Genomic DNA, 24,537 nt, shown 5'->3' with positions numbered 1-24,537 from the left:
TTGCTATATTTTGCACCTCATTTCACGCTTTAAACTAAAATTGGAAAATGTGTAGTAATTGTAGTAAAGTCAGATGACATGGCATAGACGGATCGTATTCAGCGAAAAATATGAACCTAGGCAGTGCAGCGGACCGTCTGAACACCTGTTGGACATAGCCCAAGTATTTTTATGATATGAATTACCCAGCATTTTCTGGTTGTTTGTAGGGAAATGTATCTTATGACGTAACACATTCAAGTTTACACATTTTTAAATGTAATTGTGGTAGGTTGGAGGAGCGACACCACTTGGTCTTTACGTCATACCTACTACTTCTCATTCGGCCCCTCGTGAACGATTGGAATGGTCCTGCTGTAGGAATTCGACCTGCCGGATTGCAAACCTTCGTTGGAGACGGTTCAGCAAAACGGGGAGGCGTTCAATCGTTTCAATCTTTTCATCTTGGAAATCAAATGCGAACGTCAGGTGAGATAATGTACTGACTGCTCGTTTGTCAGCTACTTCGTTAAGTTTTAGCTTGCTTGCTGGCTATGGACTGCGTCAATGTAAGTGAGAAAAGGGAGTTGTTTTGACAGGCTGCTAGCCTAACTGTCATGCTAGGCTAACGACGCTAGTTGTTACTCACTCACTAGCTAACTAGCTTCTTAGGCTAGCGTTGGCTGTGCCAGTAGTCTAGCTGTAACATAATTGCACGGACCCATGTCAATCATCTATTTTTGTAATTTTAACGATTTGGGGAAACACAAAAAGCTAGCTAGCTGGCCCCCACTTACGCAATCATTATAGCTAATGAACAAGCAGGGTGGTATTATCAACAGAGGCTTTAGCTGGCTGATGTTAGCTTGGCAGGGAGCTAACGTAGCGTAAGTAACGTTATTCTGACACCGGTTCCAACCCTAGTGGTATTACAGGTGTGGCGACGGGCCGGTGACATTGGGAGCGAACGTTTCTGAACTTCATGTAATCGCTAGTGGTGCTGAAACACCGCATTACCGAGCGCTAGCTACCTAACAAGACTTTCACGTAAGTTTAAGAAAGCAAGGCACAGGTATCAAGCTAGCTAGTTCCGTTCCATATGTAATTTAGCTAGCTAGCAATGGACAGCATTGATTTGGACTTTGCTAGCCTGCTACCTATTTTAAAACGAAAGCTAAGATTCTGGGCATGCTAATTTGTGGGTCAGTGTTAGTTAAGGTAGTGTATTGCCAACAGGTATTTTATTCTTACGGCAGTAAGATCGCCAAAGTTTTTTTTGAAACTATCCAGTTAGTTTTTAAGTGGTTTTCCAGTTGCGTTGGTTGGCCTTACGATATCCAGATGTGCCACCTCATCAGCTGCACATGAATAATCAGATGACACGTAGGGACTGTGCCATCTGTCTAACTTGGATCACTTTACCTAGTTCAAAACCAACTTATTGTTAACCAGTTTTAGACTTTACACGATTTTTATTTATTTATTTACTATTCCTGTAGGCTGTGGCTAAAAGAGTTGCCTTAAGCAATTTAGTGTTGCGACCTGCTTGATTGGCCCTGTACTATGCTTGGTGGTGGACTGATGTATCAGAGGGACAGATGCGCCCGTCACATACCCATAGACCCATAGCAGCTTGTCTTTTGTTTCTTAGCCATGGAATGGGGGAAGTAACCTTCCTTTCTGTCTCTTAATGGGCTTTTTGTGCTTCTATACACCTCCTGCTGTCAGTGCTACAGGGGCTGAAATGACCCCAGCAGATGTTTCCTGCAAAGGGGGAAAACTGGAGCATGGCCTGGCATAGTGCAAGCTGATTGATACAGAAGTATTTGTTTACAAGACAAACAGAGGCTGCTTGTGCCTTCACCATACACATAGCTTGTCTGTAGTAGTTGTCTATCCGTATTGCCAGTATAAGCGAGGATAAATCATGTCGGTTGAAGGAAGTAGCCTAAGAGTGCTGTTTGTTTTGAAGCCAAACTGGAAACTTATCACTTAGCACGGCTACTTACACTACTGGTGTCAGCAAAATAGTATCCGGTTGCTGTCTGCTGATTCAGTAAAATATCTAATCTTATTTATTTAGCCTAACCAATAGAAGTTAATTTGATTTATTTGTTGAAAGAAATTCTCAGTTTGCAGGGTTATACAATAATCAAATAACCTCTTTTCCTATGTCCATGTCTCAGTGCAGTGTGATCTCTCTGCGTGGCTTTCACATGGCTAAGCCAGATACATGCTGGTTAAACTGTCACTACTGTATCGTGCGCAGCAGTCGATTATCTGCATGTTGTGGCCACTCACAATGGGATTCAGGTCTTTTGTAGAAGACACTTTCTCTTCTACTTCAACCACATTATGAATGTCTTTGGCATTGTTTAGCTCGAGGTTTTGGTTTTAAACTCATAAACATATTTGTCCATGGAATTAAAGTGGTTCCCTTTTATAAGGGAACTGCAGCACCAAATCTGATGCTGCAGCCTATCTGAAATGAAGTCAAGGACGACATGAGGGGTGTTTCAGATTGCAGTGAAGTGAATTTCCAAAACCTGGATGAATTGATAGAACATTGACGTTTTGGCTTCTTTCCTAGAAGCAGATTAGTGAGTCAGGAGCGAAGGATTACCATTGATGCAGTGGGAAACGTCTACTGCATAAGTGGATGGTTTTGAGCTGACCACACCAGCACACATCATAGGACTGAAACACACCCAACTTCTCATCATATTAAGATTCTGTGAAACACTTATTGGTTTCAGCCCGAAGTGCTACAAGACGTAACCTGAAATAAGTAATAGCCCAACCCAAACAGGGACATTGTGAATGGGCTGTCCTCTACAGTATCTTGTGCTTAGAAGATATCAATTATTAGCCTCGTGTTTTCCCCTGAGGGCTTGTGCTCAAGAATCCCCCTGACCCCAGGACAGTAATCAGTGTCATTCAAAGGCACCAGAGGGGAAAACCGGAGTACTGGGAGGAAACTGGGTCACTGTCTACTGACCACCTCTCTCCGTACGGAAAAAATCTCCTTGGGTGTGTGTACGTTCAAGTTTGTTTTGGTTAACTGGGCTTGGGACGTGGTAGGAATGGCAGGTATGTGTCCATGACGCTGTGCGGCAAAGTCCATATTGGACTGACTCCTCCTTTGCAGTTTAATGCTAGGCTGTGGGTAGGGAGAATAGAAGGGAGCTAGTCTGTTAGATGTTTGCACTGAAACCGGTCATTGCTAACTCTAGTTTTGACGCAGTGTTGGAAAGGTGTTCAGTGACTTTTCTCTGTACGGTGTAGTGTTAGTTTAGTGTTGCCATAGCTCCAGTTTTAGTTTGACCTCAAGGGTGAACTAGTAACGTGATATGGAGAGATAATCGTTGCTCTCGTCTGTATTCCTCACCTGTTGTTTTCCAGAGGCATTTGAGAACATTGAAGGACATCAACAGGATGCATTTCACGTCTCATTTCAATCTTCATATCTCGCAAGATGGCATTCATGTTCTTATCTTACGTGTAACCTAAGACATGTAGTATCCAGAAGTCTTTAGACAGACTCAAAGGCATCTCAGGATTATGCAAGGTCAGGCTGCTAATAACCTGCAGACCCTAAAGATAATCTGAGTGTACATCAGGCAGGCTGGTAATGGGTGTAAGCCTTTGCATTCAACCATAATCCCTGTTTTGGTTCAGTGTACTGTACAAATCACCTATCTGACTGTAGACTACATGTCATGGAAGGCTGGAGGCAGGGTTTTGTTCTACTGTTATTGGTTTTCATTTTGTCCACTATTCCTATTGTATAGTTCTCAATGCACGTGAAAAAGCAGATTAAGAACATTTACATTGAGTTTGAATGCGTTTATTCTATGAGCCTTACAAACACAGTGACACCTGTTTGGTGTGGTCTGGCTTGTGACGGTGTATAAATAGTACTAGAATGTGGTGTCTCCGTTAGGGGAGCAGAGCTTGCAGATTGCTGCTTTATATGAAAACACAAGAACGTTTTGAATGATGAGCAGGCGCCACCAAGCCAATATTAACTAGCCATTTAGCTATGATCTATGCAGTCATGTGTTTCTGATGCAACTTTTATAATGATGGCGTTTGAAAAAAAGAATTGGTTGAGAGGTCTGTGTTTTGATGGACTAGTAGAAATTGTCATTCTATAACAGAATGTGAGCCTTAATGCAGAGTGACAGTGAGGATGTTATATTCGGCAACTTTAAATGTGGTGTGCTGCAGTGCTAGTGGATAACACTGTAGTCCTTATTCTACCATGACATGCAATTTGGACCTATATTTAAAACCCATTTTCCCCTCATCTTTTCTTACAGGGTCATTTTGAGGTGTGCTTCCTCTTTTCTTTCCCTCCCCCCCCTTTTCAGTTTTTCTTTGTTATTTTCTTTGGTGCCGTGAGGAAGACCTCCAGGTGGTCATCCCAGCAGAGCTTGGCCCAGCGACCATCCATGGTTCGGGGTCAGCGGACACCCACCGATGACCTTTTGGATCTTTAATGCCACATAGTGAACAATCATGAGCACAGCCAAGCCAAGCGGGCTCAAAGCGCCCAGCAAGATAGGCAGGTCGACTGCATCGGCAGTCACCAAGACGTCCTCCGCCGGTAAGGCTTCCGCCGCACTGAGCCCACAGGGGCTCCAGGCTGCTGCGCTTGTGGGAGGACACACAGTGCCTAACCTCTGACTGGGACGGTCGTCAATCAGCTTATGTTTGCAATAAAAAGGTCTTAAGGCCTTATCAGTCTGCTGATGGGGCCTGGGTGGATTTGCGACTTGACGCTGATCAGTCCCAGGAGATTTGGAGTTGTAGACTAGATGGTATTTACCCCCAGAATATTGCCAAGTTGGCGTATTAATATTATAAACTGATTTTGGGATCAAGGCCACTAATGGTTGTTTTTTTTTAATCCTGTGCTTGGTTATAGAATGTGTGAAGTCTATCTTGTTTTGGGTTTACTGCTAGTAGAGGTCATCGGAAATTTTAGCCTTTTTTTGTTGTTGATGCGTTCGAGTCACCACATCCTGTGTTTCCTTGCAGCCGGACCCAAAGCACCAGCCACCGACAAATCCTCTCCAGGTGCCGCCCCTGCCGAGACGGACAATGATGGGGAGAGCTTCCAGGTGGGAGAGCGGGTGTGGGTGAACGGCAACAAGCCCGGCGTGGTGCAGTTCCTCGGGGAGACCCAGTTCGCCCCGGGACAGTGGGCGGGCATCGTGCTGGACGAGCCAATCGGGAAGAACGACGGCTCGGTGGCCGGCGTGCGCTACTTCCAGTGCGAGGCCCTGAAGGGGATATTCACGCGGCCCTCAAAGCTGTCGCGCACCGAGGGTGAGGCCAACGGCACGGAGACGGCGCCCCCGTCCCGCGCCTCCTCGCCGACGCCCTCCATGGCCAGCCAGGCCTCCCACACCCCTTCTTCGAAGCCGTCCGCGTCCTCGACGGCTGCCAAGAAGGCCGCGACGGCTGCGTCTGCCTCGCCGGCAACGCCGACCTCCAACCTGGCGCGGGTCAACAGCGAGTCCGTCTCCAACCTCTCGGAGACCGGCTCGGTCAAGAAGAGCGAGCGAGAGCTGAAGATGGGAGACCGTGTTTTGGTAAGGCTGCTCAGGGTTCTGCGGTCGTGTGCCGGGAGAGTAAATCACGTTCCTGTCCCATGTTGAGGGGCCGTGTCAGTAGTCATCGTCCCCTGAGCTCCTCTCCAGGTCAGAGCCACACCCCCACCCCCCCTTCGCCCTTGTGTGCCGACATCGCCGTAAATACAGGATGGTCTCAGAGTCACACGACTGACCCTTCCCGCCCACAGGGGTAATCTCTCAGGAATGTGTCTGTGCAATTCTACGTCTCGCCCGCCCCCCCACCCCCTGCCCTCCCTCCCGGAATCTCACTGACCAATGAGAACGGCAGCTCTAACCCTCCTCTAGTGAGTGAGGTCAGTGACTGTGTATAGGCCCTCAGTTCACAGCCAAGCACTCTCCTCACAAGTACCTTCCTTCCTGCATCGCTCTGAGGCCCTTTTTCTCTCTCTCGCTCTCTCGCTCTCTCTCTCGCTCTCTTCCTCCCCCAGCCTTAGGCTGTGTAACACATTGTTCAGAGAGGAAGCGTGTCATTCGCACCCACAGAACACACTGAAAAAAAACACACAATAACCACATTTGGTGCTGCTGACTGACTGCAATTGGTTTGCAACAAGAAAGATTATAGACCGGGCATTGCTGTATTTGCCAAAGCAGTATCGGCTTCCCCCAGTCTTAAGGAGCAGGATTGCTGACTCTTTGACCCAGTTTTGTGGTTTATCAATTATCAATAGATGCAGTTGTTTTTTTGGTCCAACTGTCTGATAAGCACATCCAAGCATATCACTAAAGCAGTCTCCTGACCCCCTCTGTGTATTCCTTGCCTGATTTGGAAACATGTTGGGTGTTTGACCTGCAGGTTGGAGGCACCAAGGCTGGCGTGGTGCGTTTCCTAGGCGAGGCTGACTTTGCCAAGGGTGATTGGTGTGGTGTGGAGCTGGACGAACCCCTGGGGAAGAACGATGGGGCGGTGGCAGGAACCAGGTATGTTTCACCTGAGCATCTCTCTGAGGAAATATAGTTTAACAGTTTCAATTCCTGTGTAATTTGTCTAAGAACCCCTTGTTTTTGTGTGTGTGTTTTCTGCAGATACTTTCAGTGTCAGCCCAGGTATGGCCTCTTCGCTCCGGTCCACAAGGTCACTCGGATCGGCTTCCCGTCCACCACGACGGCCAAAGCCAAGCCGGCAGTGCGGAAGGTGGTGACCACGCCCTCGGGCCTTAAGCGCAGCCCCAGCGCCTCCTCCATCAGCTCCGTCAGCTCTGTGGCCTCCTCCGTCAGCGGCAAGCCCAGCCGCACAGGCCTGGTGAGACACACACACACACACCAAACACACACACAGGCCTGGTGAGACACACACACACACACACCAAACACACACACAGGCCTGGTGAGACACACACACACACACACCAAACACACACACAGGCCTGGTGAGACACACACACACACACCAAACACACACACAGGCCTGGTGAGACACACACACACACCAAACACACACACAGGCATGGTGAGACACACACACAGGCCTGGTGAGACACACACACACACCAAACACACACACAGGCATGGTGAGACACACACACACACACAGGCCTGGTGAGACACACACACACACACCAAACACACACACAGGCCTGGTGAGAGACACACACACCAAACACACACACAGGCCTGGTGAGAGACACACACACCAAACACACACACAGGCCTGGTGAGACACACACACACCAAACACACACACAGGCCTGGTGAGACACACACACACACACACCAAACACACACACAGGCCTGGTGAGACACACACACACAGGCCTGGTGAGACACACACACACACAGGCCTGGTGAGACACACACACACACACACACAGGCCTGGTGAGACACACGCACCCAATGTTTGTGTATTCAGTGGTGAGTGAGTGGTCTCTCATCCCCCTTCCTGCCCCCCCCCCCCCGCCTGCCCCCCCAGCTGACGGAGACGTCGTCCAGGTACAGCCGTAAGATCTCGGGCACCACGGCGCTGCAGGAGGCGCTGAAGGAGAAGCAGCAGCACATCGAGCAGCTGATGGGCGAGAGGGACCTGGAGCGCGCCGAGGTCGCCAAGGCAACCAGCCATGTGGGCGAGGTGCAGCAGGAGCTCACCTTGCTGAGGGACGACCAGGAGCAGGTCAGCACACACACACACACACACACACACACATCCCCTAATGTCACATGGACATGACTTAAGATGTTACTTCCATGGACTTGTATTGCCATCTGTTATTTGAGCCCAGCTCTTCAGCTAGACTGAATGAATGTGTCTGTGTCCTGAACGTATTCTCATGAATGCTTGTGCATGTGTCCATCAAAGATGGAAGCCAAGATGGACCAGCTACGCACCTTAGTAGAAGCGGCCGATAAAGACAAGGTGGAGTTGCTGAATCAGCTGGAGGAGGAGAAGAGGTGAGTCAGGCTGTAGATGGGACAGGACAGGGCCAGTCCTGAGGGTTGAGCTTGCCTGGCTCTACAGAAGCATATCTGGTAGTGAACGCTAAAACAAGTCAAATCGTGTTCCACAGGAAGGTGGAAGACCTTCAGTTCCGTGTGGAGGAAGCTTGCATTACCAAAGGAGACCTGGAGGTAAGCACTTATCCCCTCCTCATCCATACCCAGACCCCGGCCACTCACACTCCCAACCATCTGAGAAACCGCAGGTAACATTAACAAAGTAGTCTAGTTCGAATCCTGTCCCTGAATAACTGGAATCGGATCCTTCCGGTGTGATAACGTCACACCAGTAAAAGCAAACGCGCTGCTGTTTTTCTGATGAGACTGCAGACCACAGCCATCTGTGGAATGAACTGTCTCAGCAACATCCTTGTTCTCAACCCTGATGATATTGCCTTCAAGTCTCCCTCTAATTAATAAATAAATCTAATTCGAGGTCGACATCCAGCTACTCTGCATCCTTTTGATCGACATCCTGTCCTCCGGTTTCCTGTGATTTGCGAGGGCAGAGATGTGATTGGCGGCTGTTGCTGCAGTATCAGACTGCCAAGGACTGGGTGTTAGCATCACGTGTGTTAGCAGCATGCGCTAACAGCCCACAGTCCCACCAGGGACGGTTGCGGGAAGCGATCAATTTGAGTCTTTTTTAGCCACGTAAACCGAGACTCCCTAATGAAATCTAGTGGAGCTCCAAGGGCACCTTTCCCTCAGAGGGTGCTGAGATCTGAACTTGGCCAGTTCCTTATCTTATATAACGGAATGTGAGAACATAAAATACATGGAAAGAAAACGTATGATTTGAAGAGAGGAGTCGCTACACCCTGGATGTCACCACGCTCTTGATTTCATGATCTTCTTTCCTAATCCACACAGAGGATTAACACAGTCTGGGTGGTTGCACATCACTAACAACAAGCAGCTGATAGTTCAACGAATGACTGAAGTTAGAACTAACAGTAGATTCGTCGAAAGGCTTTGTTTTACAGACTTGATTATAATGAAGGAAAACAAATTCGTTTTGGGGAAACTGCTAACCCTGCCTTCCTGTCATCTTATTAGTCGTGAGGCAGAGATGAGTCCCTGAAGAGAGACGCTGTCTGATTGCAGGATTTATGTCATCTGTTCCACAGTGCCACTCCAAAACAGGGGATCGTTCCGTTTCTCCTGAAGGCGTCCCGCTACAAACATTACATTTAGTTACCCAACAGGGTTAGACGTAATACCCCTTTATCTTCCTTTGATTGTTTACTAACCGTCTGTTGACGACTCACCGCAACATATCAATAACACGCCTGCTGCTTGAACAAACCAGACGCGCGAGGCCTTCCTGTTGGTTTCAGGCAGTTGACGGTGTACTAATGTTGTGCTGTAACCTTTCTAATCAGTGATGTGATGTCAGTGCTTCTTTTTGTCCTCCTCTTCCTCCTCCTCCTCCTCTTCCTCCTCTTGTCCTCCATGTTGGCCCCAGTGCTTAGCATGGAACCACTGAAGATACTCCACAGACACATCCTAGGCCCCAAGCCCACAGTCCATGTATTACACACTCAGTAACACTATGGAACAGTGGGCTCTGCATTTTTATTATATTAAAATAAAATAAAAGGGATATGACTCCTATCGTGTCCATGCACGCGGCGAAAAGGACAAACCTGGAATAGCTTCCGGTTCGTAAATGGCCCACGTTCTATTGTGCTACTGTTTTATTTTGATCCCCAGTTGTTTAAAAATTGTGTTTTATATTATATTTACACTTTTGGGTTAGTTTTTATATTTTGATTAGTGTTTTTTTGTGTCAACTCACCAACCAAACACACTTTAGAGAGAGAGAGAGAGAGAGCGAGAGAGAGAGCGAGAGAGAGAGCGAGAGAGAGAGAGTGAGAGAGAGAGAGTGAGAGAGAGAGAGTGAGAGAGAGAGAGCGAGAGAGAGCGAGAGAGAGAGAGCGAGAGAGAGCGAGAGAGAGCGAGAGAGAGCGAGAGAGAGCGAGAGAGAGCGAGCGCAGTGATCTTAGAATGTGTGGGGGGAGAAAAATACCCAAAACTCCCTACTTGTCATGGTCTAAACTACATGGTTTAAAAATGATAGTAATGATAGTCTGCGCTGCTCTCTCTCCTGTGAAGTCCATCAGATTCCCTTACTTGCTCACTCAGACCTCTGCATTCCCACTCTGTCTTCATATAATCCTTGTTGATCCACCAGGTTCACTCTGCATGTCTTTTATTAAACGCAACCAACACCTGCATATCCATGAGCATAACGCACCTGTTACCCTGCTCCTTGTTCCCTGCCTCCATAACATCCCCCATACTAGGCTCTGCTTTAAGGGCCTGCGTTGTGGTACCCTCACATCCCCCAACCCCCTCCTGCCCACTCACTCAGCTCCCCTCCCTCCACCTCCCCTCCCTCCCCCTCCTCTCTGTCTGTGTTGGGCTGGCATGTGATGGTGGCACTGGTTGTTCTCTTCCTCTCCCCTTCTTTACTAACAGACGCAGACCAAACTGGAGCATGCCCACATAAAGGAGCTCGAACAGAGCCTGCTCTTTGAAAAGACCAAAGCTGAGAAACTGCAGAGGGAGTTAGAAGACACTAGGGTAATGGATCCTGCTGTATGCTTCGCTACGTCTGGACAGAGAGGGGGGGGGGGGGTTGGGGCAGGGGAGGGAGGGAGGTTGTTGATGTGTGGTATAGTCATAGGGGAGGGTTGTCGAGGAGTAATGGGGAGAGCTAGGGTCGTATTCTCCATTTTGCAACACAAGCTATATACAGCCCTCTAACTCTGTCACAACACCATGGCTGTTGTCATACCAAAAAAAAGAAAGGTTTTATATTTCACTTATGAAGGGATCTCGATTTCGTTTCAAAAACGGTTTCAGTCCTTTGAACAGTCAGGGTTATTAATGGGCTTTATACTTCCCCTGACTAATGCTGTTTGCCTATGCCGATAGTCCTTACCTGGGTCTGTGAGTAGCCCAACAGCCAGACAGTTCCCCACCCTTCCTCACCCTTATTCCCAGTTACCCTTTGCCCCCATACCCCCTGACCCCATCAGCTCCTAGTGGTCCTGCCTGTGTGGAGTCCTGTGCCTCCTGTCTCACCTGCTCCCTCTCCCAGGCAATGCTTTCCTGCTTATCTAAGAGGACTAGTTATTCAGATATGATCCAAAATGGCTGCCGCCTAAACAGTTTATTGACCCCTTATGTGATTTGCCGATTGGTTGCCATTCGAGACATACGTTTCATGTGTCGCAAGAGCATTTTATATGCACAATCCAGTAGATACAGCATCTCTGGGCAGAACATTTAAAACTAATTTCTGTACAAAAGGAGTGTGTCAGGACGTTTGATCATCACTAGAGGGCAGCACAATCCAGCAAACACCAAATGCACCCTGTCATACCCCTTTCACACCAGGAACCAGGCTTTTAACCTGTGCAATTACACTGATTCAAACACCTTCTTTGTGAACTTCTCGGCCATTTTCACTTGCGTCTCGTTTGCTGGTAACTAACTGCAGAGTTATTTAAACAACCTGTAGTTCTTATCGCCATGGCGCTCGGTAGTGGCCAAGGCACGAGTAGCGTCTAGACACGATCCCCGTCGCCTGCACAGGTGTGTGAATACCGAAGCCCCGCCCACACCGACGTCTCACCCGCGTCACCTGTGTTCAGCGTGCGGTGTGAAAAGGGTATTACTGCGTTTCTGCCGCTACTGTACCTGTCAAGGTTTCTTTGGCGTAGGGCTTTTACAGAGCCGCAGCTTTATCATCTCAAGGTCGAAACTAAACCAAAGCGTGGTTTGTTTTGAGTCGTAGTTCTGCTGTCCGACAGGTGGCCACGGTGTCTGAGAAGTCCCGCATCATGGAGCTGCAGAGGGACCTGTCCCTGCGGACCAGGGAGGTGGCAGACCTGCGTCTGCGTGTGGAGACCCAGCAGGGCCCCGACGGCCCCGCGCTCGCCCCCCTCCTGGAGGAGGTCAGCTCCCTGAGGGCCCAGCTGGCCGCTCAGGAGGCCGGGCAGCAGGCCCAGCTCAGGGGGCTGATGGAGAAGCTGGCGGCCGAGGAGAAGGCCCACCGGGAGGCCCTGACCCCGCTGCAGGCCGCGTCGAGCCGGCTCTCCAGCGACAACGAGCAGCTGCGTCTGCGCCTGGGTCAGAACGAGAAGGAGAGCGCGGACGCCGCGGCGACGTGGCGCTCCAAGCTGGAGGCGGCCGTCGCTTCCCATCAGCAGGCCATGGAGGAGCTCAAGGAGTCGCTCGGCAAGGGGCAAGGCGACCAGACGGCAGAGCTGGTGGAGACGAAAAGCGCCCTGGAGAGGCTGAAGGTGGACCACAGGCTGGCGGTGGAGGAGTCGGGCAGCAGGCGCGAGGCGGAGTCGGCGGCTCGCTCGCGTGAGACGGGCGAGCTGAAGGCCCAGCTCCTGGCGATGACAGAGGAGAAGGAGAGGCTGGAGGATTGTGTCCGGTCCAGCGTGGACCGCGCCGAGGAGCAGCACCTGGTGGAGATGGAGGACGTCCTGGGCAAGCTCCACACGGCTGAACTGAAGGTAAAGGAGCTGGAGGATCTGGAGGCGAAGCTAGTCCAGCAGGCCCAGGATAAAGCTAGGGAGGCCCAGGTGCAAGTTGCATCCATGGAGGCCGTGCGTTCCCAGCAAGCTCAAGGTAACCATGAGCTCCAGAGCCTGGGGAACCAGCTGAAGGAAGCCCAGAACGAGGCCCGCTCGCAGGCCGGCAAGGTACAGCTCCACATCCATTCTATCCCCTGTGGTCACTTTCTGTTGTCATGTCACATTTTTCCTAGATCATTTTACCCCTAAGAAACCTGTGTTGTGCCACTGTCTGTTATACCTATCGCAGTTCATCCATTTAGCCAATTCCATTGTTTGTATTTCACGACATCCTCCATATTTGTTTGGTTTTCATGGTTTGTTTTGTGTTGCTTGCCTCTTCCCTCCCTGCATGTGTTCCATGCCCATGGTACGACCGTCCCGGCCTGTGCTGTAGGTCAGTGAGTTGAGCTCTGAGTTGGAGGGCAGACAGAGGGAGCTGGTCTCCTTGCAGCAGAGTCTCACCTCTGTTCAGCAGGACAAGAGCTCCCTGGAGAAGGAGCGTGGCACCCTGGTGAGTACTGGGGCCTCTGGTTGGAGGGGAGACACTGGGTCAAGAAGTGGGGAGACTCGGTTGAGGAAAAACAAGGGTCTTGTATGGCTGAGTGGTGAGGGAATCGGGCTATTAATCAGAAGGTTGCTAATTCGATTCCCGGCTATGCCAACCAAATGACGTTGTGTCCTTGGGCAAGGCACTTCATCCTACTTGCCTCAGGGGAATTTCCCTGTACTTACTGTAAGTCGCTCTGGATAAGAGCGTCTGCTAAATGACTAAATGTAATGTTGTGATTGACGTTTCAAGATCCCAGTTAAGTGTACTTCAGTGTGCTCAGCGATATGAATCTGTGTTCTGTCTCCGCAGAAACAAAAGTTGGGAGAGAGCACAGACAATCAAACAAAATCAGCACAAACTATGCAAGGTAAACCGATTCACTAAGTTCTCATCAGCTGCACAACACTGATATAGAAGAAAGCGTTTAATTTACTGTCGTATTCTTTTTTTCTTCCAGATTTGATTGACAAACTCAGCAAGAAGGAAGAGCAGTGCACAGCAATCTCCACAGAATTGGAGAGTTTTAAGAGTCAGATCGCAGGTAAGGAAATAAAACCTTATTTTTGAAGTGTAAAAATGTAGTTTACAGCCGAACACCCTGCTGAGGTCGATGTTTCTTCCTTCAGGTCTGGAGAGGAAGCTGAAGACCGGGGATGAGAAGTTGGACCAGCTAACAAAGGATAAGGCCAAACTAGAAAGTAACATCTCCGAAATGATGACGTCATCAGGGGACAGTTCTGCTCAGCTCACAAAAATGAACGAGGACCTCACCCAGAAGGAGAGGTATGCGTCTAGACACCCCACCTTGCACACGTTTTTAACGGGGTATTGTTAAGGCATTGATAGTCATTGTTCAAGTGAGTCATCTAATATTAAGCAGGTCTATACTGTTTCACAGTGTTTTTTAGTTTCTAACTCTCCAGTTTCAGCAGCAGTTTCCCCCACAGTTAACCAGTTCGTCCTCCATCCCATGTCTTCCCCAGGAGACTTGAGGACCTACAGACCCAGTTGGCCGAGGCGAAGGAAGGAGCAGCACATTCTGAGGAACAGCACAAGCAGGAAGCGGCTCGCAAGGAGCAGGAGCTGAAGGAAGCGAAAGGAGATCACCAGGGTCAGCTGAGCAGCCTGCAGGAGAAGATTGTTCACCTGGTGGGTAAAGGTTAAAGATGACGAGCTTGTTGAAGTTTGTGTGTGTGTGTGTGCACGCAAGAAACATAAAAAAGCCTTTTGAGACCTGTAAACCTAATTATCACCCTTTTTAGATTTTCTCTCTGTTGGGAGATCTGCAAATTCACCCCCTCCAGATCTGAGTGTCTTTCTCTCGTCTCTCTCTCCCCTCAGGAGAAGAGCGTGCATCAAGGCGAAGCTCTAGCTAAGCAGCTGAAAGCCTCGCAGGAGAAGGCCCTGTCCGAGGCGTCGGCGCTACACACCCAGGAGCTCCAGGTTCTGCAGGGTCAGGCAGAGAAGGTGACCCAGGAGCTGAAGTCCTCCACGGACAAAACCCTGGAGTTGGAGAAGCTAGTGTCGGATCTGCTGCCTTACAAGGAGAAGGCTCAGGTGAGCATCGGCCGGATTAACGGTTTCGGTTCTGCTAACTTTTGGCCTTGTGAAACCATCTTGGTCTTAGAGGTTTTAACTGCTTCTTGGATACCGTCTGGCCACAAGGACACTTGCAATTTTTGTTGTTGCAAATGGGAGTTGAGCAAAATGCTTTTGCAGGACAGTGGATCGACCTTCGACCAGAACCAAGTCAGAACAGAGAAGCGTATGATGAAGGATAACATAATTTTTCTTTTTACATCAAGTTCTTAGTATCTATGTTCAAAAATTGGTAAATATTTGGAGGCTACTATTGTGATATCCGACCATACTATAACATATGCTACATTGGTTGCAATTAGACCCAGTTCATTTTTTGTGGAGAAATAACTATAATTTGAGTCCATTCCATGTAACAATTAACCTGTGATGATCTTGCATTCACCAACTTCACTTGACTCTATTCCATGTTTGATTTTGGGCTACATTGAAAGCAGGGGTACAGTTCAGTTCCACGTGTTGAAAACAAATCGTGCTTACCTTTCAAAAAGAAGTTATTGTAAGTACTGTCATTAGCACTTGATAAGTGTACCCCTGTTATCATTGTGTTTTGAAGGTCAGTTTGATGGGGTTTCTGTCTCTTCCAGTGTGTATGCTTGCGCCAGCTTACCTTTCCAGTTGCATATTGTTACTTTTGTTCATTTGCTTGACTCACTTTTGTTTATATTCACTTTACTTTACCCTGTATATACCCCTCCCCCCCCCCTTTTTTTTCTTTCAATTTCTATTCCCTCAGTGTCTTACTGCTGAGCTTGGCTCCTCCAAGCAGGAAGTTGAACAATTGTCCAAAGACCTGGAAAAGCAGAGACTAGCCCTGGAGCTCAAGTGTAAGGAAAGCGAGGAGGTTAAATCTCAGAAAGCTAGTCTTGAGAATCAGCTCCTAGATGTAAATGCGAGTCTAACCGCTTCTGAGGCTAGCCACAAGGAGCTCTCCTCAAAGAAGGAGGATCTGGTGAAGCAGAAGGACAAGCTTGCGAAAGAACTCGAGGATCTTTCCCACGACAACCAGCAACTGAAAGAAGCGAGCGTTTCGTCGTCCGGCGAGTTGGAGAAACTCCGGAGCGTCTGTCGGGAGGCACAGGCTGAAAGTAAAGCTCTGAAGCAGGCCGAGAGAGAGAGCCAAGCCCACGTCGAGGAGCTTCAAAGGACGAACAAGGAGAAGGAGGAGGTGGGTCTGGCGCACCAGCAGCAGATCGAGCAGCTTGAGGAGAAGAGGAAGCAGCTCACGAAGGAGTATGATGACACGTGCAAGGAGAGGAACAGGCTGCAGGACGAGCTGGCTCAAACCAGTCAGAAGTTGACGTCTGAAAGGGACAACCTCGTGTTGGAGCGGGACGCCGCCAGAAACTCCAAAAAGTCGCTCGATTCCAAGAATGCGGAGTTGCAAGCGAAGATTCAGTCGGTGAGCCTGGAGAAGGAAGACCTTTGCGCCAAGAACACGCTGATGCTCGCTCAGTTGGAGACGTTGAACAAAGGCAAAGAGGAGATGTCCTCTCGTATGGATGCCGTCGTTTCTGAAAAGGAGGCGCTTCGGGTATCGAATGCAGAGCTCCAGAATCAGCTTCACGTTTCCAAGAAGGACCTCGAGAATCACGTCCGGGATAACGACGAGCTTCGGGCTTCCAGAGAGAGCCTGGCGCAAATTCTTGAGGAGTTCAAGACGAGCAACGAGGTTACAGACTCCGAGAGGCTCCACCTCCTACAGGAAAAAGAGGCCCTGCTGGCCAATCAGAGAAAAGTCTGTTCCGAGAAGGAGGAGATTCTCAAGGATGGAGAAGAGCTGAGGGAGAAGCTACGATTGGCTGTAGAGGAACTGGCGACCTCCAAAGAGAAGGTCGAAGAGGCGTTGTCGTCGTCTGCGCAGGAGAAGCAAGCCCTTAGCCTCCAGAATGCAGAGACCGAGAAGGCTCTCCATTCTGTTCGGAAAGAGAAGATGGTTGTGGAATCCACGCTAGAGCAACAAAGAACAGAAAACCAGCGGTTGCTTCACGAGAAGGAAGAGATCAAAGAGAAGCACGCCAAGGAAGTTTCTGAAAAAGCGTCTCTAGCCGCCGAGAGAGACAAACTGGCCAGCGACATGCGTAACATGAAGGATCAGTTGGACGGCTCCTCCAAAGCCAACGCAGATCTCACACAGGCCAAATCCAACCTCGCCGTGACGCTGGAGGAGGTCAAACGCAAGAGGGAGGAGCTTGAGGCTGAGAGGACATCTTTGAAGAAGGAGAAGTCTGATTTAGAAGCTCAGATGTCCAATTACTGCTCTGAAAAGGAAGTGCTGGAGCAGGAGAAATCTCAGATGCAGGACAAAGTGCAGGATCTTACTCAACAAAACCAGCGTTTGGTGCATGAGAAAAAAGAGTTAGGAGAGAAGCACACTAAAGAGGTGTCAGAAAAAGAAACTTTAGCCGACGAGAGAGACAAATTAGCCAGTGACGTGCGTAACATGAAGGAACAGTTGAACAGCTCCTCCAAGGGCAACATAGAACTAACATTAGCCAAATCCAACCTTGCTGCGATGCTGGAGGAAGTCAAACAAAAGATGGAAGTCATTGAAGCTGAGGTGACGTCCTTGAAACGCGAAAAGTCTGATTTGCAAGCTCATTCCCAAAAGCTTTGCTCCGAAAAGGAGAGCGTTGAAAAGGAGTTGGTGCAAATGAAAACTAAATATCAGGACCTCACGGAGCAATCTCTCAGCAAAGATAAAACCGTAGACGAGAAATCAGCCGACCTTAAGAAGGCTCATCAGGAGGAAAGAAAAGCTTGGACTGGAGAAATTGACGCCTTAAAAGAACAACTTGGGCAAAAAGACCAGGAAAAGGGCAACTTGACAAAAGAGAGAGAACAGTTAACGACCAAACTGGAAGAGATCAAGAGAGAGGCATCCACCTTGGTCCAGGAGAAAAAGGACCTCTTAGCAGCTCAGGGCAAACTAGAGCAGGACGTTTCAGCTCTCCGTAGCAGCCGAGAGAGTGGCGACGGGGAACGCAGAAGGCTTCTTGAAGAGGTGGAGAAGCTGCGGGCCGCCCAGACGGGGCTTGAGGCGAGCTCTCAGGCCCTTCGCACTGAGCGGGCTCTGATGGAGGCCCAGTGCAAGACTGCAGAGCAGGAGGCATCGTCTGCCGTCAAGGCAAGAGAAGAGGCCTCTGCTAGCCTGGCAGATTTGCGATGCCAGCTGGATGGTTTGCACAAGGAGAGAGATGACAGCGCCCAGAAAACAAGCCAGCTTGAAGCCCAACTCAGAAATGCTCTTTCCAAGCTGCTTGAGGTATCCCACTGCAAAAAAAAAATATCCAAAACTAACCTTCACAGTAGAATCCTTATCCGCCCTCTCACTTGCATGCTCTTAATTTATTTTACGTTTCTAACATTCATCCTCCCATCACTAACTGCTGCTCTGCTTCTAGTTCCCTGCAAAGAGATGCTACTCAGTTTCCTGTGGACTAAGAACGCGGTGAAGATTGGGGGATTAGGGTGGATCAGGATGTAAACCTTTACTCAAGTTTTTCAAGCATGGATAGATGCATCAATGAGTATCCGTTCTCATTCCACAGGCTGTAGTTCCTATAGATTTTTTAATTTTTTTTACATTCACTATTTAGGTGCTTCCAACACTTCATTGAGTGGTAATTAGTTGTAGAAAGAGATATGGGCTGTGCAGTCAAGCTTCTGAATTAAAACTGTAATTTAGAACACACTGTAGTAATGGTCTGAAACTAGAATTTGCTGAAATAACAATCTGGAATGATTTGCATGACTGCAATGCACAGCTTGCAATTTAATTCTGCACGAAATTTCCACCAAATACGTTTTTTCAAGAATCGTAAATTGGGTTTTGATGAGATTTAAACCAGAAGATCTGCACAATTCATGAGTATTTCACCTCAGCCAATCCAAGTAGTATCCTTGGAACTCAAGTATTAGTAACTAATTTCCAAGTTCAACCTTTCCTCTCCAGGCTGAACAGGCCACTGGGCAGACAGCAGAGACTCTGGAGCTGCTGGCCCAGGAGAAGAACCGTCTTCAGCAGGAGAAGAGCCAGGCCCAGACACAGGCGGAGGAGTTCAAGAGTGCAAAGCAGGAGATGCAGACTCAGGTGAGACGAGGGTTTCCTCCACCTCAGGTGGGGAGAGGGAGGAGTCTGACTTCCTCAGGTGGGGAGAGGGAGGAGTCTGACCTCCTCAGGTGGGGAGAGGGGAGGAGTCTCTGACTTCCTCAGGTGGGGAGAGGGAGGAGTCTGACCTCCTCAGGTGGGGAGAGGGAGGAGTCTGACCTCCTCAGGTGGGGAGAGGGAGGAGTCTCTGATCTCCTCAGGTGGGGAGAGGGAGGAGTCTGACCTCCTCAGGTGGGGAGAGGGAGGAGTCTGACCTCCTCAGGTGGGGAGAGGGAGGAGTCTGACCTCCTCAGGTGGGGAGAGGGAGGAGTCTGACCTCCTCAGGTGGGGAGAGGGAGGAGTCTGACCTCCTCAGGTGGGGAGAGGGAGGAGTCTGACCTCCTCAGGTGGGGAGAGGGGAGGAGTCTCTGACTTCCTCAGGTGGGGAGAGGGAGGAGTCTGACCTCCTCAGGTGGGGAGAGGGAGGAGTCTCTGACCTCCTCAGGTGGGGAGAGGGAGGAGTCTGACCTCCTCAGGTGGGGAGAGAGTAATAAGTTAAAATGAAAACCCTGAAAGCATGTTTATGCACAAATAAATCAGAAACACAATTTTTTTCTTCATGTGTGATGGTTCAGGTGGAGTCCCTGAAGGAGCAGAATGCTAAATATCAAGACGAGCTCAAGCTGTCCAAGGAGAAACTCATATCAGACAACCAGCGAATCAGCAGCTTGTGCCAGGAAATGTAAGTATCCACTCCTGTGTGTGTGTGTTAAAGTCAGTGTTTTGTGACGTTGTTTCAGATGCATCATATTCAAACGGCAGGTCCTGGCTGAGCCGCCACATCAGGAAACGTGGAGGGTTAGGGCAGGGACAGAGCTATCGCAGTACCCAACCAAGAACCTAGCGGATCAGCTCAGTACAGTCGGCCGACAGGGCTTTTGGATATTAACTCTTCACTTTTAAATTAAACTTTTTTTTAAATATCTATTATGAATGTCACGTTTGCAGCCCTGTTTTTATTTAGTTTTACATTTTGAGTGATTCACAGGACCTTCTTGAGGCTTGCTTGCACATAGGTACTTTCACAGGATAATCTTACACGAGAACTGCAGTGTTCTTACTTGTGACAGCGATCAACACAGTTTTACCTAAGCCACACCACTTATCAAACATGATCACAGTTTTACTAATGATGTACCTTGAACAAAGCATCTAACAGTGATAAACAGGGTTATAATCACAGAACTCATTTATCTCCAACCCTGTAAAAATAAGCATCAAATGAACACTATGATTGCGGGGTCAATCAGGTTTCTCGCCCGACTCGACTGAAAACCACGCAACGAACAACATCTTTCTGACCCCAGTGCATCGCGTCAACAGATAAACGTCCTCAGTCACACACATCACACATATCTCTTGGTTTGTCTGTGTGTTTTCAAAGTGAGAATTTGAAGCAGGCGGCGTCGGAGAAGTCCCAGTCCCTGGACGCCCTACAGGAGGAGAAAAGCAAACTGGCCCAGCAGCTGGGCAGCAGCCGGGAGGCGGGCAGCGGTCAGAAGAAGGTACAGCACGAGGCACAGCAGGACTGCCTCTGAACGACACCACGGGACCCTCTGTTCAAACTGCCTGCCGCGTATTTGAATCCAAACCGTTTTTTTCCCCGTTTCAGTTGGAGGCCGACAATTCCAAGCTCAAGAATCAGATGCAGGGGCTGAAACAAAGGTGAGAAGCTTAGGGGAACCGATGCTTGGACGATATTTCTAACTCTTAAAAAAAAAAAAAAAAGACAAACAAACAAAACTGCATTCGTTTTTTTTCCAATTGACACACTCTGTGATTGGGGTTTTGTAGAGCCTACTTACTCAGCTGTCGTCAGCATGCCTTGTACGGTTTTCTCCTTGGTACGTTCTAATGGAGTCTTCTCTTGTCTTTGTCTCACAAAGCTTGCCCAATAATGCCTTCAGGTATTCCATGGCTTTTAATGTTGTAATGCACATCGTATGTTTCATAACTCATCATTTGATCCTTTTAACACAATGGCTTTCTGATTGATATATTTTCATTACGTTTTCATTTTCTGTCTCGAGGTAAAAAAAACCCGACAGTTCCCAGAAAGCTGTGCTTTCCTGATCACTCACGTGGCAACATTGACACTTTCATCTTCTACTTTAACCTACTGTGGCATCTTATGCTTTGACATTGTCTTATCGTTATTGACTCATGTGATGATGGTATAAACTGAAATTCTTCTTTTAGTCCATCAAACTTCTTACATCTTTCTGTTAATCCAAAAAAGCTTTCAATGTTTCTGTTTACCAAAACAAAAAACTTGGAGATCATTATTAGATAGCAGCAGTACTGTGATACATTCTCGGAATATGAAATCCATGTTCCTCTTGTCCTCTCCTGGATTCTTTGGAGCTGAAATAAAATGTGTGTGTGTGCGTGTGTGCGTGCGCGTGCGTGTGTGGGAGTCAGGTGGCTGAGCGGTTAGGGAATCGGGCTAGTAATCTGAAGGTTGCCAGTTCGATTCCTGGTGGTGTCAAATGACGTTGTGTCCTTGGGCAAGGCACTTCACCCTACTTGCCTTGGGGAATGTCCCTGTACTTACTGTAAGTCGCTCTGGATAAGAGCGTCTGCTAAATGACTAAATGTGTGTGCGTGTGTGTGTCATGACAGTGAAAATGCCTTGAAGAAAGAACTGGATAATGAGAAAGCCACCACCAAGCAGGCCTTTACTAAAAGCAGTGCCTTGATCTCCCAGAAGGACAAGGAGCTGGAGAACCTAAAGACAGAGGTGAGAACAAGGAGTGGGTTTTTACAATTTAACCTTTTTTTATTTTATTTTTTCCCCCAAATACAACATGGTTTCCCTTCCCTCGTGTGCAGCTCGTCACCTTGCGAGGCGAGAGCGCCTCAGCCAAGACCCTCCAGGCCACCGTCCAGACTCTGGAGAAGGACAAGGTTCGCCTGCAGGAGCGCATCCACAACCTGGAGAGGAGCCAATCAGGGGCCCAGGACACCGGCAGGTCCTCAGGTACCACCTCCAGGTCATGTCTGTAGGGGGTCTCCCCCTGGTGCTGGAGGACTGAACCGGTTTGATTTCAGAGATTGTTTACTTAAAGAGTGTTTGTTTCAGGTGATGCTGCTGTGGACCAGAAGGATGAGGAGATCGCGGACGGCCAGGTATTCAAAAACACCGAAATATCTATTCAGACCGTGCAGAAATGTCTGAAATGGGATATTATTGCACTGGGGTTTGTTGTGTATAGTTATTTAATGACGTTTATGTCGTTGAGCATAAAGTTATGTTTCCTGTGCTTTAACTTGTACTGCTCCAGTTATGGATGTCTGTACCTGCCAAGAATTCATTGGACTCACTGTAGAACCTCAGACAAACGGCTCAATCAAATCATGAATCATTTGGCCTTCAATGTTACTCAATTGCATTATTAGTATTATTATTAATGTTACACAGTCTGTTCATTTCATTGGCTGTCCTGATACTGGTTTGTCTGGGTGATCTCAGGGTTTCATCTCTGTATTGCTTGCTGATGTTCTGCCCTTGTGCTAATCAAATGCAGATGATGACTTGAGTTGGTTCTCTGGCATTAGGTTGTTCTTTCTAATATTATTGTTTTGTCTCCTCCCTCTCTCTCCTCCTCCTCTTCCTCACCTCCCTTCTCCTCTACCCCTGTCCCTGATGTTGGCAATGCTACCCCACAATCAGGCAGCGGTTTGTTACTGTTTACATCTGCTTCACTTGTGCATATCTGTTAAGCTGTCTGTCACCCCTGTACTTCCTCATGTTGTTTGGTAGAGTTTGTGAGAGTCCTTGTTAGCGGTGGCTAAGGTGGGAACCACTTTCTCTGGTGGGGGGGGGGGGGGGACATGCACACATCCACACATCCCTCCTCTAACAGACTTCTAGGGATCGGTTTCACATCCATTTACTCACTGGCAATGTTGACCCTTTCATGGCTGATTTTATGACTCACTGGTAGAGGGTTAAAAGGCGTTTGTTGTCCTCAAAATGTTGTATTATTGTACTCAGTCTCACTGGGGATATTTTGGTTCGATACACAAAATCCTAGAATTGTCGTTGCACGTTGGTTAGGGCTGTTGTTTCTGTGTTGTCTGTCCTTCTCACGGGAGCATGGAGAATACTAACAGCCTGTGATCTAGCACAGAGTCATTTTAGGGACCACTGCCTCACGACAGTACTGGTAATGTAACATAATTCTCTCGAGCAGATTGAGTTCCTGAACTCTGTCATCGTGGACCTTAAGAAGAGGAACGAGGAGCTCAAGGGCAAACTGGAGAAGATGGTCGAAGCTGCACTGAATGGGAACAACGCAAGCGAGCTGGACAACCACGATGGGTAACGAGCACACGTTTAACCAAAGACAAAAAACTCCCAGCCTGCTTTGTCTTTTGTTTTGTAACTGCTTTACCTCCCTTCTACATTCTGCATGTCACTCTCACACCGTGGTCATGTTTTTTTTTTTCTCCACTTCCTGTCGTCACCTTCCTCTTGTCGCAGTTCCCACGACGGCTCCCCCAAGAAGAAGCTCCCCCCTCGGCTGTTCTGCGACATCTGCGACTGCTTCGATCTCCACGACACCGAGGACTGCCCCACCCAGATGCAGATGCCCGACTCCCCGCCTCACACCACTTACCACGGCAGCAAGGGCGACGAGAGGCCCTATTGCGACATCTGCGAGGCGTTCGGTCACTGGACGGACTCCTGCAACGACGACCAGACCTTCTGAAGCCTTCCAGCGCACGCCATCTTTCACACAATCTCTCCTTTTGCACATTTCTCAAACGTTGAGGTGCTCGTGGGGTTCTTTGCTACACTGTATGTGTGTGTGTGTGTCTTTCTTGCCCAAGCCCTTAAGCCAGGGCTGTCCGGCGCTGTTCCTGGACGGTCTGTCTTGTTGGGTTCCACTGTAACCCCTCTAAATTATTTGCAATATTTAGCTGGTTTATAAGCTCAATTAGGTGGGAAGGGAAAACCTTCAAGCGGGTGGCTTTCAAAAACAGGGTTTGAAAGCTTTGCCTATTGCCCAGAAATGAGTGTGTTCATCAACAATCTGTTGACTTGAATATCATCGAACACACTATGTTTATAAGGGCGAGAATTTATACAGATTGCTAATAATAATAATAAAAGGTTTTTCTTCTGGGCTTGTAAAATACTTTTGTAAAAGAAATCCATGGTTCGTGACGCTTTCATGAGTTTGTGCAAAAGATGTGTTATCATAGTTTATTTTTTTACGCTTCGAAAAAATACTTAATACTTTTTAAACGGTTGCCTTGTCAGTCAGTCTGTCAGTGTGATAACTGGTGGAAACTAAAAGCATGGAGGACTTTGCTGGCCTCTGATTGGAGCAGTGGATCCCAGAACCAGGTTAGACTGAGAGCAAGGCATTGTGGGTCAACAGGATGGGAATCAAGGAGGAGGCTGCTAGACGAACCTAAAGCACTGCACACACTTTATTCCTCAAATCCTCGGTTCCTTATCAAAAGCCTTTTCCAGAAACTTGGTTTAAATGGTCATTTTTAAGAAGATGCAACGCTTATCGGTTTTGAATGTTGAATACTGTGTCTAAAAACAATAAATGAAATTTATGAGTAAT

General features: G+C 48.4%; 1 protein-coding gene across 8 annotated transcripts; it reads left to right on the top strand.

Annotated features, from left to right (window-relative positions):
• The first annotated feature begins 253 nt into the window (after positions 1-253).
• Positions 254-24,536, top strand: clip1a (CAP-GLY domain containing linker protein 1a). 8 transcript variants are annotated; one of them, XM_062451780.1, is made up of 27 exons: positions 262-468; positions 4,302-4,588; positions 5,023-5,579; positions 6,418-6,542; positions 6,648-6,864; positions 7,532-7,729; positions 7,916-8,007; positions 8,124-8,184; positions 10,537-10,641; positions 11,877-12,779; positions 13,048-13,164; positions 13,513-13,570; positions 13,661-13,744; positions 13,830-13,986; positions 14,187-14,352; positions 14,545-14,760; positions 15,539-18,067; positions 18,758-18,895; positions 19,528-19,634; positions 20,337-20,457; positions 20,565-20,617; positions 20,839-20,859; positions 21,575-21,692; positions 21,785-21,932; positions 22,035-22,081; positions 23,149-23,276; positions 23,439-24,536. In XM_062451780.1, exons 2-27 carry the CDS (start codon positions 4,501-4,503, stop codon positions 23,665-23,667), a joined length of 6,783 nt encoding a protein of 2,260 aa, XP_062307764.1. In that variant the 5' UTR covers positions 262-468; positions 4,302-4,500; the 3' UTR covers positions 23,668-24,536. The 8 variants fall into 8 exon arrangements, with proteins under 8 accessions (XP_062307769.1, XP_062307764.1, XP_062307768.1 ...); XM_062451784.1 differs by having other exon boundaries at positions 263-468; positions 11,877-12,590; XM_062451781.1 differs by lacking the exon at positions 262-468 and adding an exon at positions 908-1,026.
• Position 24,537: the final 1 nt, after the last annotated feature.

This window comes from Osmerus eperlanus, chromosome 25, assembly GCF_963692335.1.
Source record: "Osmerus eperlanus chromosome 25, fOsmEpe2.1, whole genome shotgun sequence".
NCBI classification, from domain to species: domain Eukaryota; kingdom Metazoa; phylum Chordata; class Actinopteri; order Osmeriformes; family Osmeridae; genus Osmerus; species Osmerus eperlanus.
Note: the sequence above shows the minus strand (reverse complement) of the source record. Positions and strands in the feature narration are given on the sequence as shown.